We start from the raw sequence: 18,019 nt of genomic DNA, 5'->3' as shown, positions 1-18,019 counted from the left end.
AAAAAACTTCACAGTTAAATTTGGTTCTGCGCTTAACATGGATAAATTCCAGCGCTGAAAATGTCAAATATCGGTTTCACTGTCATGTGACAAATAATTATCTCTGTAGCAGGGTGGGTGGGGAAGTGCTACCCCTAGTGTGGAAAAGGAGTCACTTGAATACATTTCAGAAGCAGTTCTGTGAAATATTTCATGGACCATTCTGCAGCACGGGGCGACGCGCTGCCCCGCGAGAGTTCTGAATGTAGTCTTCATCTCATTATGCCAATGGCACAATTGAGATAAGCAGTGGAGAACAAGGCAAGACATGATGTTTTAAAAAAGTTGTTTCATCTAAACACATCCAGCTCACAGCTTATATCCTCAGCAGATTCCTTAGCAAACACTTCACGATGCCTTTAAATCTGTATGGTCCTTACGGCTCACGTTACATCTTGTAGCGTGCTACCTGTGATGGTTGTACAGCTCTCCGATGTGTTTTCGGGTTGTATCACGTGTTCTACGGTATGTTGTCCGATGTTTCGCTCCATGTGCTGGGAGCTTCTTCAGTTGCTACTGGGATTGAAACACCGTACAGCATATTCTTTGGGTCTTTCGGTAAAGTCACATAGATAGGTTCAAATGAATAATAAGATAAACAAAAAACTACGACGTTTCGATCACAACACAAGCGATCGTCATCAGGATCGTCATAATTATTTTTTTTATTATTAATTCCAACCTATCTACGTGACTTTACCGAAAGTCCTAAATAATGTGAATTCCTGCAGTCACGAAAGCTTTAAGTCAAGATTTAACCGTACGGCATGCCAAACAACATGTGGTGCACCACGAAAACACATCGGAGGATGACCCCCATAATTAGCAAGGTTTGTTCTACCAAACCGCTGCTTGTTTTAGTGGCAAGCAAACTGAACAGGAGACCGAGCAGCCATGCCAAAAGTATTGTTTTTATTTTCTCTCGTAAAATTAAGATTCGCGTGTAAAATCATTTGCACACTCATTGTTTCATCGTGCGTGTAAACCAACCAGAATCCAGCCCACCCCTCTTGTGAACTCGCTAATCTTCACGTGATCTTTTGTTTCAGTGGGGTGATCAATGGTGCCATAACTTCCCAGTATTTACTCGAGAAGTCAAGAATTGTCTTTCAGGTAATGCTGGAAGTGCTGCTGCATTGGCACACTGCCCTTCTATCCCAGCTGCTTACAGCCCCAAGATAGAGCCTATATAACAGCCAGGCCCATGTGAGAAACAGGAGTATTTTGTCACCATCGTAAATGAGAACGGTGTTTAATTTAGCCCAGTTAGCTTTGTGTGTGATTTGAAAATTTGCCTGGTGACTTTTTTCCGTTTGTAATTGCATATAAATGCGAGGTTCTGTGATACGTCGCATATCGTTTATTTTTCCTATTAAGGCGACAGTGTTATTGACGAGTGCGGTGAAGTTTTTTTGCGTGTTAATTTTGCTTGTACACCACTGCCAACATAGCATTACCAAATAATGTTTGAACCCATATCACTAACGACTACAAAATTGTGTAGAAGAGTAATTTTGTAGTTAGGGTATTACGTCAGTAGTGTCTGTGCACTTCACTAAGGCAGTGTCTTGGAAGTAGCGGTGCTGGTTCGTGCAATTACTGTGCATTAGACATCTGTCTGCTGGAGCAACACGTCGATTTTTTGAGACAATACAATGATTTTACAAGAGTATCTGTGTGGAATTTAAGTGTTATCTAATTCTACCGCTTAGTAGGTTTATTTGCAATGATGCTGTACAGCTCTTCGGTGTGTTTTCCGGTCGCACCGCTTGTTGTTTGGCACGATGTCCAATTCTTCGGGTCTTTCGGTAAAGTCACGTAGATACGTTAAAAGAAAATAACAAAAAAATAACAAAAAACTACGACGTTTCGATCACAACTCAAGCGATCGAAACGTTGTAGTTTCTTGTTATTTTTTCTTAGTTTCTTTGAACCTATCTACGTGACTTTACCGAAAGACCCAAATAATATGAATTCCTGCAGTCGCGAAAGCTTTAAGTCACGATGTCCAATGTTTCACTCCACGTGCTGTGAGTTTCCTCACTTAAATTCTTCATTCAATTCCTGAAGAAGCTCCCAGGACGAGGAGCGAAGTTTCGGAGAATCCTTTTTATCCAGGAGGAATCTGATGAGCTATGAAGCTCTTTTTCATAGATGTCCAGTAATTTTCACAGATGTATAGTAGATGTCCAAGTGCTATCGTCATTGACCATGCATCCTAAGCAGGACTGTGCCGTTAACTACATCTAAATACTTAAGACAAAACTCTCTGAGGTAAAGATCTGTCTTATTATTATTAATATGACCTATATGACCTTTACTCATTCTCTAGGCCAAAAATGAAAGGAACTACCACATATTCTACGAGCTGCTGGCAGGATTGCCATCGCAACAGAGGCAGAGGTACTACTTGCAAGACCCTGAGACCTACTACTACCTCAACCAGGTGAGTGTTCACTGGGGTTACAAGCACGAGGCTTCTTCAACCATTTACACAAAACCTCATTCTGGACTCCAGTAAGGGCAGCTTTGCTATTGGGGACCGGTGGGGCTGGGCTACGTGTGGATCAAGAAAATAAAAAAAAATCGTTAACATTAATGACCTACTGATCTTAAACATGAATATTATAACTGCATACATTACCCTGTAACAGGTTCTCTTGCAAGGCAGAGATATGGTTCAGATTTCACTTGGCACTGATGTTAGCCGCAGCTGGGAATTGAACTTAGGTTTTCAGGTTCGTCGCCCAAATGGCTATGGAACTGCTACTCACATATATACATACAAAGATACAGATCCCCCATATAACTTTAACATACTTCTTGGGCAAGTGCTGTTAGCGAGCACCGATAAAAGCTGGCACGGTACACGAGGGGGTGGGTGGCCAGCATCCCGTCCAGCCGCCTTTGTCTCCCTAATGGGCCTTACCTGGTCAAATAAAAATAATTTAGTAAATTGTTTAGTTTTACACATGACACTAGGTACTCATTTGGGGCTGAGTCGAGCTAGGGGAAGCTTAGGACCGGTTAAGATAATCGTCACTGGTGTTGGCCGTGAGCGGGAATCGAATTTCGGTTGCCGGATTTGTATTGCAGAGCGCTGACACACCACAGCTCCTCAGACATCATTACACACACATAGACACACTAACATCACATTAACTATTAATAACAGTGAGCAGAGATGATCGACATTTGATGGAGGGAACTCAGCAGTAGCATCATCGTCACATCATCAGCAGTAGCAGTGGTGGTCCTGTGAAGTGACTCGACCCTGCCATTGGAATGTGTAATTTCAAGCACTGCGTCAGACCCTCCCATAGAGATGAGTGCCAAGGGTTCTCAGTGCCAATGGTGGGTCATTTACATTCTTCGTGGCCATTTCCATGATCTGAGTCAGCCAGGCAAGCTGAGCTCTTCAGGGTATGGTAAGCGAAACGTTTTACAGGCAATGTATGTATGTATGTTAAAGTTATTTCGCACCACGCGTAACCAACCGTGCTAATTGGAGGTGCGGATAACATATTCAGCAATTGCAGGTGAATATGGACCTATATTTTTTTTAGTAGGTGACCAAACAGGCGAATGACATTTGGTGGTCCTGCAGGGTGGTAATTGTGAGATCCCAGGAAAGCATGATGGGGAGGACTTCCGAAGACTCCTGAGTGCCCTGGAGATCCTGACGTTCAGCACTGATGATCAGGCCACCATCTTCAAGGTGCTCTCCTCCATCCTGCACCTGGGTAACGTCTGCTTCGCTTGTCACGAGGTGAGCCCAGTGAGCAGATGGACCAGGTTGTCTGCTTAGCAAGGTGGGGGGAGGGCTGCCATTAAAGGTCTCTCCATTGCTGGATGAAGTCCTCTCTATCCCGCTGTCTTCCAAATACGGTCCTGTGCTGGCACAATTCATCTCGCTCCAGCACATGAACTGACCTCAAATCATTTCGTCTACACTTGCGATGTGGGTTGTGCTTTGCTGATGGGATGGCGTTCTGGTGTACCTGATGCAGGTCGATGGGCAGGAGGTGGCATCGGTGGTGAGTGTGCGTGAGCTCCAGTCAGTCTCCGAGCTTCTGCAGATCTCCCAGGAGGGCCTTCAAAAGGCCATCACCTACAAGGTCACGGTGAGCGTGGGGTCAGGCGCGATGGCACACACGCGGTGATATTGCAGAAGAAGAGTCATACCGAAGTCATGATCGTAGTTGTGACCGAGAGCTTCAGGCCTGAGTAGAACTATCAAAAACAATTGTAGCCTTTTTAGAAGGGGGTCTGTTTGGAATGTTTTTGTCAAAGGTGGCTAATGCTGTGTTACTCCAACCACACCATCCTATTGTCTGCTGTACTAACCTTAATAGGTGCTCACTGGTAACAGTGTGGGTGTGTGTAACTGCAGGAGGCCATGCGGGAGAAGATATACACGCCATTGTCTGTGGAAAGTGCGATTGACGCCAGGTACCTAAACTCGTGGTGCGGAAGTCGTGTGCGAGGAAGCTCACACCCATGGAGCGTTATAATCATGGGGACATATTTTTAAACCCAAGTTTGTTACCCTAATTAAGGCCTTAACCATTGAGCTGGAAATACCCCACATTTAAAGATAATGTAAAATCTTCTTTGGGTCTTTCGGTAAAGTCACGTAGAATGAGAATAAAAAAATAAATTGATAAAATAATATAACACAATAAAATTATCACGACGTTTCGGCCACAACACAAGCGGCCTTCATCAGGTGAAGGGACGAGACTGTCTGGAGCGCTGTCCTCCAGACAGTCTCGTCCCTTCACCTGATGAAGGCCGCTTGTGTTGTGGCCGAAACGTCGTGAGAATTTTATTGTGTTATTTTATTTTATCAATTTATTATTTTATTCTCATTCTACGTGACTTTACCGAAAGAACCAAAGAAGATGAATCCTTGTAGTCACGAAAGCTTTAAATCGAAATATAATGTAAAATCTTAATGAAAAAAAAACGATTATCAAAATCAGAGAAGCTGAATATTTTTTAGTGCTTCATGTCCATGCCCTTATCAATCTCAACGTTCATCCTACAAGGTCCCATCACAAAGGAGAAACATGCAACAAATAGATAAAGCAAATGTTTTGCCCGTATTGAAATGGCTTTATGCCGTATGAACCTGAAAACTCAATTTCCCTGCATAAGAATACGGGTAAACCGTATGGGTTGACAGGTATGGAAATAGAAACAAATATACATGTTCTTATGTAAGAATATTTCCCCAGGATGGAGCTGAGCTAACAGCTGATAAAGTGAATTTATTTTGGTTGATCTCATTGCATAAACTAATCCAACCATAATCTCCAACACAAGTTCAGATTTGAATCCTCTTTTTCAGGCTAGACTATTTCGCACGTACATTATATTCAGAAGTATTATTACTGCGTTTTATTCTACATTTATGTTTCCTTTATTCACGGTGATTACGATGAGCAGTATGCGCAAGATAACAAAACCACTTCTCCGTTGCTACCCCACTGCCCTTCACAGAGATGCCATTGCCAAGATCCTGTATGCACAGCTCTTTGTCTGGCTCATCAGCCACATCAACCTGCTGGTGGCCCCCAGGCAGGATGCCAAGTCCATCGCCGTGCTCGACATTTACGGCTTTGAGGTCGGATTTCAGCATGAGAGCATCTGACTACTGTCTTTCCCAGCCAGCCATCCTCTTCACTGCTCTTATGCTTTGTTTTGTTTCTCCTAGGAAGCCATCATTGAATCTTAACACTAATTTTCAATCAGGGCCCTGCTTCGGGGTATTAGACCATTTGCTGTTTGGTCCAATCTTTGAAACTGATTGGTCCAATTAGTTTCACAGACAATGCATATATTATCAGAGAATGATTTTTGTTTGCATTCTGACCACAAGTATTGTGGTTAATGCAGACATGATTCCTTGTACAAGGTTTCAGTTTGGTCTTTTAACATCGTAACACCTGTTTTGTTGCCAGAAAAAAGGGGAAAACCTATTCTCATATTTTGGTACTGGCAAAGGAGGTACCATGATGTAGTTGTCATTGTCGTGTTTATTATGTAGGAGGACCCTAAGGTACCCAGAGAAAACTTAAAGTATTACAATGAAGAAATTCCTGTTATTAACTTACTTCCTACAATTGGTCTATCTCTCACACTTTGTGGATTCATCAATGTGTTCATCAGTGTTGTTGGATTCATCAATGTGTGATCCACAAACCTTCCTCCGATTTACTGGACTTATGTTGATGAATGTTAAGACAACCAGGTGCTTGTAGAAGGCATCACAAAAAAGTATGTTGCTGAACAGGCAGTATTTCTCCAAGAAGGGGTTTTCTCCAGACTTTACATTTTCTGTCCAAATAATAATGTCAGCAGTACACTTTTAAAAAAAGTCTTGAGGATCCGGTAACAGGCTTTCACAGGAAAAGTTGTAATATTATTATTGATGGAATTTATCTCACAGGTCTGCTCAGGATATAATTGGGATCTCTGTTTACATTGCAAAAAAACTATTTAAAATGTTATTTGTTATATTTTTCAGGATCTGGCTATGAATAGCTTTGAGCAGCTGTGCATTAATTATGCTAACGAGTACCTGCAATACTTCTTCAATCGCATCATCTTCAGACAAGAGCAGGTGCGTGGAGGAGACATCAATAGTTCAAGACTGCCTTTCTATCTGCCTGTCTGACTATATCGGTCTCTCTGTCAGTCTGTCATCCATGTCTCTTTGTGTCACGCACTGGGGGTTACTATATGAGCCGACTGTGCATTGCTGCTATTGTGGGAAACACTGCTCATGACAAACAGCGATGCAGTTAATCAGTACCCCTAACCGTAAACCTATGCCTAACCCCAACCCTCGCTACCCCTCATACAAGGACTATGTCACTCCCACTTCTGTGGCCGGTGAGCCCAAATTCAAATCCAGCAACTGTTATTCAGAGCAGCAGTGATCTGCACTACAGCATCAGAAAATACAAATGTTGGTGTGAATAAAAGGTGATGGCAGAGTCATAGAAATTAACACTAATAATTGGGTTAGGAGACTTTGGCTTTGGATATCTTGTTTGAAAGGGTATAAGTGAGAGGGCCTCTGAGAGGGCCTCTAGAGATTCAGTTTGATGGAAAGGGCTTTGTCCAATCGATGTAGGGATTGAGTGATGAATTGGAGGTCCAGTAAAAATTGTGGGATCAGATGGACGATGGCACAGATCATTTATGGGTGGATCAGAAGATCCCTTAAGAGACACATGTAGACACAGGAGGACACAGAGACTCACCTAGGATCAGTGAGCACAAGACAGCCAGATGGCTCATGGGGCTCATAAGGTTCATGTCAGAGCACACGGCCAGCACTGCTGAGCCCACAGGATCAGGTTTGGCAAGCCTTGCTTTCCAGTGCCACCCTACAGAACATCAAGGACCACCGCCGGCTAGTTCTGGGTTTGAGAAGCTTATTGAGATGATGTCATCTTTTGGAGCCATCCCATGATATAACACGGTGCTTTGTAGACTAGGAGAGTTATAGATCACCATTTTTTTTATCATGGTGTATGAGTGTTGATGATTTATAAAATTGAAAAATATAATTTCACTTTTATTTATAGAAGAGCATCACAGGTACATTAGTGCAGGTGAATCATTTATTTAATAACACTGCCTTATATCTTGACCACAAAAGGGAAAGTGTAATGGATAGAATCCCTGACTGGATATTGAACTCTTGACCTTCCAAATACAAGTTCATCTCTGCCTAAATCAGTCCCCAGCCGGATCTGGCACAGTTTCCCTGAAAAGCGTTTCCATGCCATGTGTGGCGCAGGAGGTGTACGATCGGGAGCGCATCAGCTGGAAGCACATCACCTTCAACGACAACCAGGCGTGCCTGGACCTCATCTCCCAGAAGCCGTACGGCATCATGCGCATCCTGGATGACCAGAGCGCGTTCCCGCAGGTCTCCGCCTCCCTCGCTGCCGGCACCTTTTCTCGCTCGCTCGCTCCACTCATTCCCCTCATGCCCCTGTATCCTGCATGCTTTGGTTGAAAGATTAAAAATTGCATCAATGGCAATGCTGTTTGCAGTACATTGCTTTGTTAGCAGATGAATCTCCTTCATAACAGTGGGTGACTGTGAACATACCAGCAGCATTATTTTAAGGGGTCAGATGCTGCAAGGTAGCCAGGTGACTGAGAGGTCTCCGAATGCTTTGCTGGTGCTGCTGAGATTCTGGCTTCGAATCCAGGTAGCTGCCCATTATTAAATGGGGGTCTCAAGTGCAGCTTCCCGGCATCAAACAATGTGAGTGGAGGGGATCCTTTATCTCCTCCATTGTGATTCCTGTTGGTTGGATCTCTCTCCTTTCCCTTGTTCCTTTCCTTTGCTCATTTTCCCTTTCTCATTCTCGTGACACATCTCATTGTCGTCGTCCCCCTGACACGTTTTGCCATTTGCCCGGCTCAGGTTCTCCTGCTCTTTCATCTTCCTGTGCTTCTTCCCCATTCTTCTCCTCTGACCGCTCCTGCCCTCAATCATCTGACTACTCCTACCCTTGTCTGGCGTCTCGTTTTTACCAGCTGGTGATGGTTTTGCCACTTGTACTCCCTTTGTATTTCTTAGGCCACGGACCAGACCTTCCTTCAAAAATGTCACTACCACCACGGCAACAACCCTCTCTACTCCAAGCCCAAGATGCCCCTGCCCGAGTTCACAATTAAGCACTACGCCGGCAAGGTCACGTACCAGGTAGCATTCACAAAGGGTTGCCCGGGGAATCCTTGTGGCAATGTCCTTGGCACAATAGTTTTTTTTTTTGCTACAGAACTGATCGTATGTAAAGCGTGAACTATGCTTGTCAACAAGCGATTTTAACAGATCTACTAGCCGTACGATCACCCCCATTGTTATTGACTGCACCGCATAGTCTTCGCCATTCATTATTCAGCAACCATAACCTTTATTAGCATCTACAAGCAGAATGAGATAACATGTTTATCTGTCGATCGAAAACTTGGACACAGCTGTAGTGGTATAGTATTGGTAACTGCGTGATGGTAACAAATAAAGCTCTTTGTCCAAATAAATATAAACAGTGAAATAAAGCATGGTACTTCTGCACTGATCATCAATCGCATCGAAAATTGTAGGACATCAAGATGTGTTGCTGATTACATCCATATAATTGCAAATTAAGTTAGTGTCATATTAAAACACATTCATTACCTAATAATAATAATAGGGTTTTTCCCCTTTGAAATTAATGGGGAGCCACCAACAGGGATGAGTTCCATTCCATAGCTTGATTAATCAACTGATTTGCATAGGAGGATGCTTTTACTTGACTTTACCAATGCATTAGGCTACTGTCTACCAGCGTCACTAGCTAAGCCCCTTACTAGCCTTTTGCCCGTCCAAGGACGGGTGTATTGCAGTAAATTTGAAACTTTCAAATGAAAAGCAGACTGCGATCTGATCTTCATTGCATCAATGAGTGTGCAATTTGTAAGGGCGCGGTGACACGGACCTATTTCATTTTTAGGTTATGATCCCTTGTTCATCATGACGTTCTTTTTACTTTGATGTCTCAACAGCGTTACTGAGATTGCATGACGTGAGGGTTCTGCCTTTGTGGTGAGGAGGGTTGTCAGTTGACGCTGAGGAGGGGAGAGGAGGCGCCTCGGCCCCCCATGTGGAGTGACGTCAGTCGCTAATTATTATGAATGGAGGGAGGTGTCCATGTGGAAGACGTAACCTGTTAATTATTATTAATGAGGGGAGCTGGTCGACGTGGAGTGACGTCACCAGCGTTGCACACAAACATTCTTGGCTCATTATAGTAGGTAATAATAATGGGGGAGTGTCCATTTGGAGGACGTCACCTGCTCATGATTATTAATGAGGGGAGCTGTTCGATGTGAAGTGACGTCACGAGCGTTAAGGACAGACATTCCTGGGTGATTCTAGTAGGTATTACCCATGGGCTACTGATGATGGTAGCATCTGCATAACTCAGTTTTATTTTAAAATGTATTCCATCTTACGAGGTTCTCTCGTGGATCAGAATTAGAGAGGTGACTAATTAATCATTTTTAACTCTTTCCAAAACTCTGTGATTGTCTCCTCTCTCATTCTTTATTTCCAGGTGCACAAATTTTTGGATAAAAACTTTGACCAAGTGCGACAGGAGGTGTTGGAGCTGCTCATTCACAGCAAGTGCAAGGTACGGTGTGGTGCCTGTGCTTATCGCAGTAAGTGTTAGTTGAACACGTAGGCTTTCACGACCAATATCATCCATGATAGAGGTTTTTGGGTTAGATCGCGTAAATATATAAATGTGTCGTTAAAACCCGCCACCATCCGACACAGCCAACTAGTAAGGGTTGTCACGTAAACAGAACGTGGCCAATTTGTCACTAGTACAGCACACCGGTGTGTTGGAGAGCCAAGCCACAACACACCGTTGTGCTGTACTAGTGACGAATTGGCCACGTTCTGTTTATGTGACATCCCTTACTAGTTGGCTGTGTCAGGTGGTGGCGGGTTTTAACGACACATTTATACATTTACGCGATCTAACAAAAAAAACCTCTATTATGGCAGTAAGTATTGTTTGTGTGCTATGCTTTTTTGTTATATTTGCTTGAATACAATCACACAGAGAGAGACACACAACATAGACACACAGAGACCCGATGCCTCTGTGTCGAGGCCTTAAATAGAGAGAGAGGGGGGGGGGGCAGAGAGAGAGGTGGGTCTACTGGGGCAGCTGCTGGAGCAGAGAAATTAGCATGTCAATGAATCCACCCCGAAGCGACCGAGGGAAAGAATATCGAATTGACAGTTCTTTTGTGTTTCTTCCATTTGCGAATAATCGCACCAACTGTTGTCACCTTCTCACCAAACTGCTTGGCAATGGTCTTGTAGCCCATTCCAGCCTTGTGTAGGTCTACAATCTTGTCCCTGACATCCTTGGAGAGCTCTTTGGTCTTGGCCATGGTGGAGAGTTTGGAATCTAATTGATTGATTGCTTCTGTGGACAGTTGTCTTTTATACAGGTAACAAGCTGAGATTAGGAGCACTCCCTTTAAGAGTGTGCTCCTAATCTCAGCTCGTTACCTGTATAAAAGACACCTGGGAGCCAGACATCTTTTTGATTGAGAGGGGGTCAAATACTTATTTCCCTCATTAAAATGCAAATCAATTTATAACATTTTTGACATGCGTTTTTCTGGATTTTGTTGTTGTTATTCTGTCTCTCACTATTCAAATAAACCTAACATTAAAATTATAGACTGATCATTTCTTTGTCAGTGGGCAAACGTACAAAATCAGCAGGGGATCAAATACTTTTTTCCCTCACTGTATGAGAGCCTGGTAAATTTTTGAGAGAGAAATAGGCAGTTTGAGAAAATAAACTTATAACATTTTTTTGAAATGTAATGCAATGCAACACAGCAGACCCACCTCTCTCTCTGCCCAACCCCCCCCCCCCTCTCTATTTAAGGCCTCGACACAGAGGCATTGGGTCTCTGTGTGTCTATGTTGTGTGTCTCTCTCTGTGTGTCTGCGTTGTCTCTCTCTGCTTGTGTCTCTCTCTGTGTGTCTCTGTGTTGTCTCTGTGTGTGTATGTTGTGTGTCTCTCTCTGTGTGGCTCTGTGTTGTCTCTCTCTGCTTGTGTGTCTGTCTGTGTATCTCTGTGTCTGTGTTTTGTCTCTCTCTCAAATGTAGTTCTACCTGATGACGGTTGCTTGTGTTGCAATCGAAACGTCGTTTTCTATTATTTCATTTATTTTCTTTCTACGTGGCTTTACCGAAAGAACCAAAGAGTAATTCCTGCCGTAACGAAAGCTTCAAATCAAGTTTGAATACAATGAGTTCTATCAATGCCAGTAATTTGTACAGAGTACGTGTTTATGTGATGACACAGAAGTATGTACAAACAGCAAGTTGGCTGTTTGCTAGTCACCCTCGTCTTTTACCTTGCAGCCGCCTTGATTTGCATCATGGCCTCCTACTCCAAGCCATTCCACATATTGTCAAAGTGCCCATAAATATGGTACAAGTGCCATGGTAATATCACTGACAGTGATAAATGATGATTGCTGTTTCATATACTTGTACATGCATACGAGTGTTGTGGTACAATTAGCATCTGCTGCACGTCTCTTCCATGCTCTGCTGTGTACCCTGGCCTGTGCCCCGAACAGCTCATGTCCGATCAGTTCCGGCAGCACCAGTCAGTGGCACAGGGCCGCATGGGCAAGAACTGCAGCCTGGGCCGCAGATACCAAGCCCCAACGGTGGCTGCCAAGTTCCAGCAGTCACTCATGGAGCTCATAGAGAAGATGGAAAAGTACGACCCTCAATCAATGCTGACCCCTGACACCACCACAAACTAGTATTGCCACCTGTTTTTGGTATTCACATGATTATCCTCTATTTGAGGGAGTCGTTTCAGGAAATATGTGTCTTCTCAGGACATAAAAAATGCCAGAGTTTTTATGAGTTGTATAATAATGGACATCCCACAGCAATACATTTACATGTATTTCTCCCCTCTTTCGCGATTGTGAGATATTTTTCTTCCCATTATTTATGTTTTTTTTTTAAATCTTAGAGGTGGCAACCCTATAACTGTTCAACACGTAGGCTTTTGCGACCAATATCATCCCTAATAGAGGTTTTTTGGGTTAAATCGTGTAAAACAATTGAAGATTTTGAAACAAAAGCAATAGCTTCATGCAAACTAAAACCCTCTGCTTAGTTTAGATATGTGCATGACACATTGGTGGTCTGGCCACACGGCAAAGATACACTTAACGAATTTCTAAATCATCTCAACTCGCAAAACCCATCCATCCAGTTCACCATGGAAGTTTAAGTTGACAGAACTCTACCATTTCTGGATATTCTGCTCAAACGCGGTCGAAATGGTCAAATAATACACAGCAGTTTACCAAAAGAAAACGTACACTGATGCCTATCTGAATGCAGTCACACCATCACCCCGCACAGAAATCTGCTGTCATAAAGACGCTCTTTCATCGGGCTAAGAAAGTGTCAGATGGTGACAGTCTGAGAAGTGAAATTGAACATGTTAAAGAAGCATTGCAATAGAATGGTTACAATGATGCACAAATCAACAAGGCATTGCATGCCAAAACCAAATCAAATAACACGAGCATTGAAACTATTAAAATACCGTACATTTCGGGAGTTTTTGATAAACTATCCAGATGTTTGGAAAAACAAAATATCCGAGTCAGATTTGACATGGTACATAAAATACAGAAATTTATATCTGGTACAAAAGATGCATTACTGAAGCTATCAACATAAGGTGTCTACAGGATTAACTGCACTTGCGGCAAATGCTATGTTGGGCAAACAGGACGAATGATCAGTATGAGACTAAAAGAACATCAGAGAAATATTAAATACTCCCAAATACAACTGTCAGCAGTAGCAGAACACGCGTGCCAACAAGGACACTCAATTTATTTTGATAATGTTGAAGTTCTGTGCAAAACTAGTTACTACTGGCCAAGACTAATTAGATAATCTATTGAAATTGAAAGAAATAAAAAATATTTTCACCGTTCGGATAGCTGCCGATTTAGTGCTGCGTGGAAGCGAATCGTCAAAGAATACATGGTTTATATGCATACCTATAAGGCCACCATACTTCAATAGGGTAGGGCTATTTTAATACACACAATGGACACGAAGGACAAGATCAATTGGCTCGCATAATGCGTATGCATAATGTACGTCGACTCATTAATCCCCCCCCACTTTGCGCAAGGAGAGCGCTCAAGCATGGTCACCGCATCTACGCCTCTATGTGAGGAACGAAACAGGTGGACTTATCCACAAATCTGGCTGTTGCCTGATGAAGCTAGTTGTATTACTGGCGAAACGTCGTACTCAGATTGTTAATGTTGTGGCTTGGCTCTCCAACACACCGTATGCTGCACTAGTGACGAATTGGCATGCTCTGTTTACGTGACAACCCTTACTAGTTGGCTGTTTCGGGTGGTGGCGGGTTTTACGACACATTTATATATTTACGCGATCTAACCTAAAAAAAACGATTAGGTACCCTATGACTAATACCCATGACCGTTTATATCATTGGGCAATACTTACGGTGTATGTCAACATTTGTGTTATTTTCTACATGTCAATTAAACACATTTTTATTAATATCAACATTTTTCTGTATGGTGACAAGTTTCGTTGTACTGTATTGTTAATTTCAGTTTAATGTTCTATTACTAATATGTCGATGTAACTTTTCTCATTAACCAAAAAAAATGTTTCTAATTAGTTGCAGAATGTGCAAGTTCAGCTGTCGTAAGACACGGTGCTGTAACATATCCACAGTTTGTATTTGTAACTTATATATTAGTTTGCTGTGAGTGTCAACTCACCTTTGATTTGTTGTTGAGTCGACATAAATCTTACCTTGGTCATGGTGACTCAAGTTTACACTTAAGTGGACTCTACAGGCCTTGTGAAGCTGGTTTTGTAAAAGCAGGTCATGGCTTATACTTAGTAAAAAAAAAGGTTAATTATACGGAATTGACAAAAAAAAAATATTGTGTTTTTTGCCCACAGGTGCAACCCATTTTTTGTGCGTTGTATAAAGCCAAACCATAGAAAGGTAAGATACCACTTGAGATGTCTTGTTAGTGGTGAGACTTGACCCGTAAATTTTAGTGGTGCTCCCATTATGAACTGCATGAGCCACCCACCTCCTGTACTGTGAGCATGTTCACGGCGCTCAGTGGTGGCACAGTGGTTCACACACTCTGCTATGAACCTGGCAACAATTATATTGCCAACCATGGCTAGCATCAGTGGTAAGTAGAAGTTAAACCAGTCCAGGATCCCCCACCATTCCACCAACTGGTATGGACTCGCATGGTGAATTATGACAAAACAACCCTAATGACTCAAACCTTAATCGGCAATATTTCATCCAGCAGTGTATTGTCAATGGGCTGTGAAATAAAAAGGAATTGATGAATCACCACATAACATCACCTTTTTTTTCCACCACATATTTGATCCTTACATATCAACCTTTCATAGCCCGCAATCCTTCTCCAACGAATGTGCATCTCCTTTCCCTGTCCTTACAACCACACCTCTTCTTAATACCAGTCAACTCCATCTCTCTTTGTCACACTCACTTTTCTCCTGCTATTTTTCTCTGGTTGCCTGCCTTCCTCCCCCCACCCCCCGCATTCACCCTTGGGTGATCCATCCTCTCTTTCTGCATGCCCGTTCCAATGCCCAGGAGCCCGGTCTGTTTGACGCTGAGGTGGTCGGGGCTCAGCTGCTGTACCTGGGCATCCTGGAGACCATTCGCATCCGCAAGGAGGGCTACCCAGTCAGGGTGCCGTTCCACACCTTCACCTGCCGGTGCCTTCTCCTGCCCACCCACTCGACAACCGCTCCACAGATCGATCACTTGTTGGTCCTTTCAAATGTCTTGCCAGTTGTGTTGTACTTAACAATTACGGTGGAAAGTTTAAATTCTTGTTTTTTTGTAGAGACTTGATTAACCGCTGCAGTTGACCAAATATGGATGAAGCCCCTACCTACAATCGTATCCCATATTGCCGCACCCTCACTACCTTTCTCTCTCCACTGCAGTCAAACTCTTCCCAATGAGACATCACACCTTCTTCTCTGGTGCCCACATTGCCTAAACTCTTGGCTGCCTCTACAGATAAATTCCTCCCCGTGTTCAAGTCGAGACCTAAGCATGTCTTTATTTCCTTCACGTATGACTTGTTTTTATATATATGCAGTATATATCCTCTGTTTTGTTGTCATGGTTACTGCATTGTAGTTTTGTTTTTTCTTCTGCCCTTCCTCCTGTCAATACCCTTGCACAGTCTTGAGAATCTGTTGTGTTTATATTCTAAATTAACCTTAAAGGTGTTATCTCGTAACTGGAACTGTGAGGGAACGCACAATGCACAGTAGGTGACTGGATGCAGAGATAACTGACAATGTTGTGAAACTGTTACTGCCCATCTCAAGCTTAGCACCTCTGATTAGCACGGTTTGGTACGTATGGTGCAAACGAAGTTCAGCATACGCACATCTCCCTACTCTAACCACCTGATCTGCACACTCCTTGATTCCCCTCTAAACATGTCATTAAATCTTCCTAATTTCATTTGTACTCTATATAAATTTTGTTGACGTTTCATTCACCAAAATAATTAACTTTCTTGCTAGGGTCTCTCCCCAGTTTGTGTAATTAATCAAGAGCTGACTACTTAAGTCAACATCAACGACTACCTAAGTAAACGTTAACACAATTGAAATCCCACTTGTTATTAGCATGAACACATAAAGCAAAGCAGTGCCTTTTTCTGGATCACACAATACAATAAAAAATGACATTAGCGTAACTCCATCCTGTATTTCCACGTAAAAAAAAAATGTTTTAGTCCTTTCCAGACACATTGTCAAGCAGAATTTGTTTCAGCGAGCAAACTCTAGCTCCGTTTTGACGTACTGAGTCGCATCAGCAGGCTTGTTAAACAAATGCTGCTGTGATACCAGACGTTATTATCAAGAGCGCTCGATATAAACGATGGGACTCGTGTGCATGTTTCAGCCTGTGAGGCAAGTGGGCTAAGCACTGGACTGTTCAGACGCTTTAACCCGAATGCCACCCCAGCAGCAACAACGATGCCCAGTGCGCTCCTCTGCCAGGGCTCTCACCGTGGTGTGTGCGCGCGCTTGGCGTTGGGCAGGTACAAGATGCTGGTGGGCAGGAAGGAGGCTGTCGCGTCCGGCCGGGAGGGCTGTGTCACCATCCTCAGCAAAATCAGCATCAAGAAGCGCGTGGATGAGCCCTACCAAATAGGCATCAACCGGGTGCGCGGAGAGGAACACATCTCTTGTACCTCACGGCGTGAAAGGGAAACCACCGTGGCCACTCGTTTAATTCTCACATCTGTCTTATCAATTTTGCATAGATGCTTAACAAAAGTGTCTCTTGAAATGTGGACATGAAATATTCTGTGGCATGGTTCACAATAATTAGTCATTGTGTCCTATGCCATGGCCTACATGGGCCACATTGAACATTGCTCATATTTTTTGGTTCAGAAGTATATTTTTATTGTTGTGAAAGGGAGATGCAACCCAAAAACAATTCGATAATATTTGATTTTGTTACGAAATCAACATTGATCTGTTAGTGTTAAAGTTGTTGGTTTATGTTGGGCTGTTAGTTAGTTTTGAAACTCTGGCTGAGTGTTTGAGTATGTGGGTTGTGTTGAGGAAGAGATTGATTGAAGAGGCTTTGGCTTATTGTTGAGGCTGCACAGATGCCTCACTGTGGAATTGTATTGTGCAGTAATATTATGTATAGATTTTGATTTAAAGCTATCGTGACTGCAGGGATTCATATTCTTGGTTCTTTCGGTAAAGTCACGTAGAAGGGAAACAATAAAATAATAAAAATATAAAACAATAAAATTCTCACGACGTTTCGACTGCAACACAAGCAATCATCATCAGGTGTGAAAACCACAGCAATGAAATTTGAAAAAAGTGGCGTTTTTTAATGTTAGCACCACGGAGAGCGATTTGGCAGTTATTCAGATGGACGAGTCCATCTATGTTCGGAAAAGAGAAGGGGGGAGACGAAAATAATGGATTCGGTCTGAAAGCCACCGTAAGCGTGAACAATCAAGACCCGAAATGGTTGATCAAATCCTTCCAATGATTGCTAAGCCAGAATCCATCTTCTCAGTTGAAATTGTCTCTGTGTTTGTATATGTGGATAGCCTCATGAACGAATCTCTCATGGTTGCCAGATGTCTTGCAGAGAACCTCTGTCTTGGAGAAGTCAATGTCATGTGAGCCTACTGAATTATAACAATGATCTGCCACGGCCGAGGTGTTGGTCCTACCGTGTTTAAGGTCTGCTTTGTGTTCACGAATGCAGCCCGA

The 18,019-nt window shown here is 42.9% G+C and overlaps 1 protein-coding gene across 7 annotated transcripts in view; it reads left to right on the top strand.

The window, feature by feature from the left end:
* MYO15A (myosin XVA) overlaps positions 1-18,019 on the top strand; it is a 197,667-nt gene that overhangs the window by 69,554 nt on the left and 110,094 nt on the right. For all 7 annotated transcript variants that reach the window (XM_076069914.1, XM_076069911.1, XM_076069917.1 and 4 more), the window contains 14 exons: positions 1,089-1,152; positions 2,372-2,485; positions 3,647-3,808; positions 4,050-4,163; positions 4,433-4,491; positions 5,545-5,668; positions 6,572-6,667; positions 7,856-7,987; positions 8,651-8,776; positions 10,173-10,250; positions 12,238-12,383; positions 14,651-14,696; positions 15,336-15,460; positions 16,813-16,936. In XM_076069914.1, coding sequence (XP_075926029.1) covers positions 1,089-1,152; positions 2,372-2,485; positions 3,647-3,808; positions 4,050-4,163; positions 4,433-4,491; positions 5,545-5,668; positions 6,572-6,667; positions 7,856-7,987; positions 8,651-8,776; positions 10,173-10,250; positions 12,238-12,383; positions 14,651-14,696; positions 15,336-15,460; positions 16,813-16,936 — 1,510 coding nt within the window. The remainder of the gene's footprint in view (positions 1-1,088; positions 1,153-2,371; positions 2,486-3,646; positions 3,809-4,049; positions 4,164-4,432; positions 4,492-5,544; positions 5,669-6,571; positions 6,668-7,855; positions 7,988-8,650; positions 8,777-10,172; positions 10,251-12,237; positions 12,384-14,650; positions 14,697-15,335; positions 15,461-16,812; positions 16,937-18,019) is intronic.

The sequence above is a fragment of the Petromyzon marinus genome, chromosome 26, assembly GCF_048934315.1.
Source record: "Petromyzon marinus isolate PM22_M1 ecotype Great Lakes invasive population chromosome 26, UKy_Petmar_22M1.pri1.0, whole genome shotgun sequence".
NCBI lineage: Eukaryota > Metazoa > Chordata > Hyperoartia > Petromyzontiformes > Petromyzontidae > Petromyzon > Petromyzon marinus.
The sequence above is the reverse complement of the archived record's forward strand: the minus strand, read 5'-3'. Positions and strand labels throughout refer to the sequence as shown.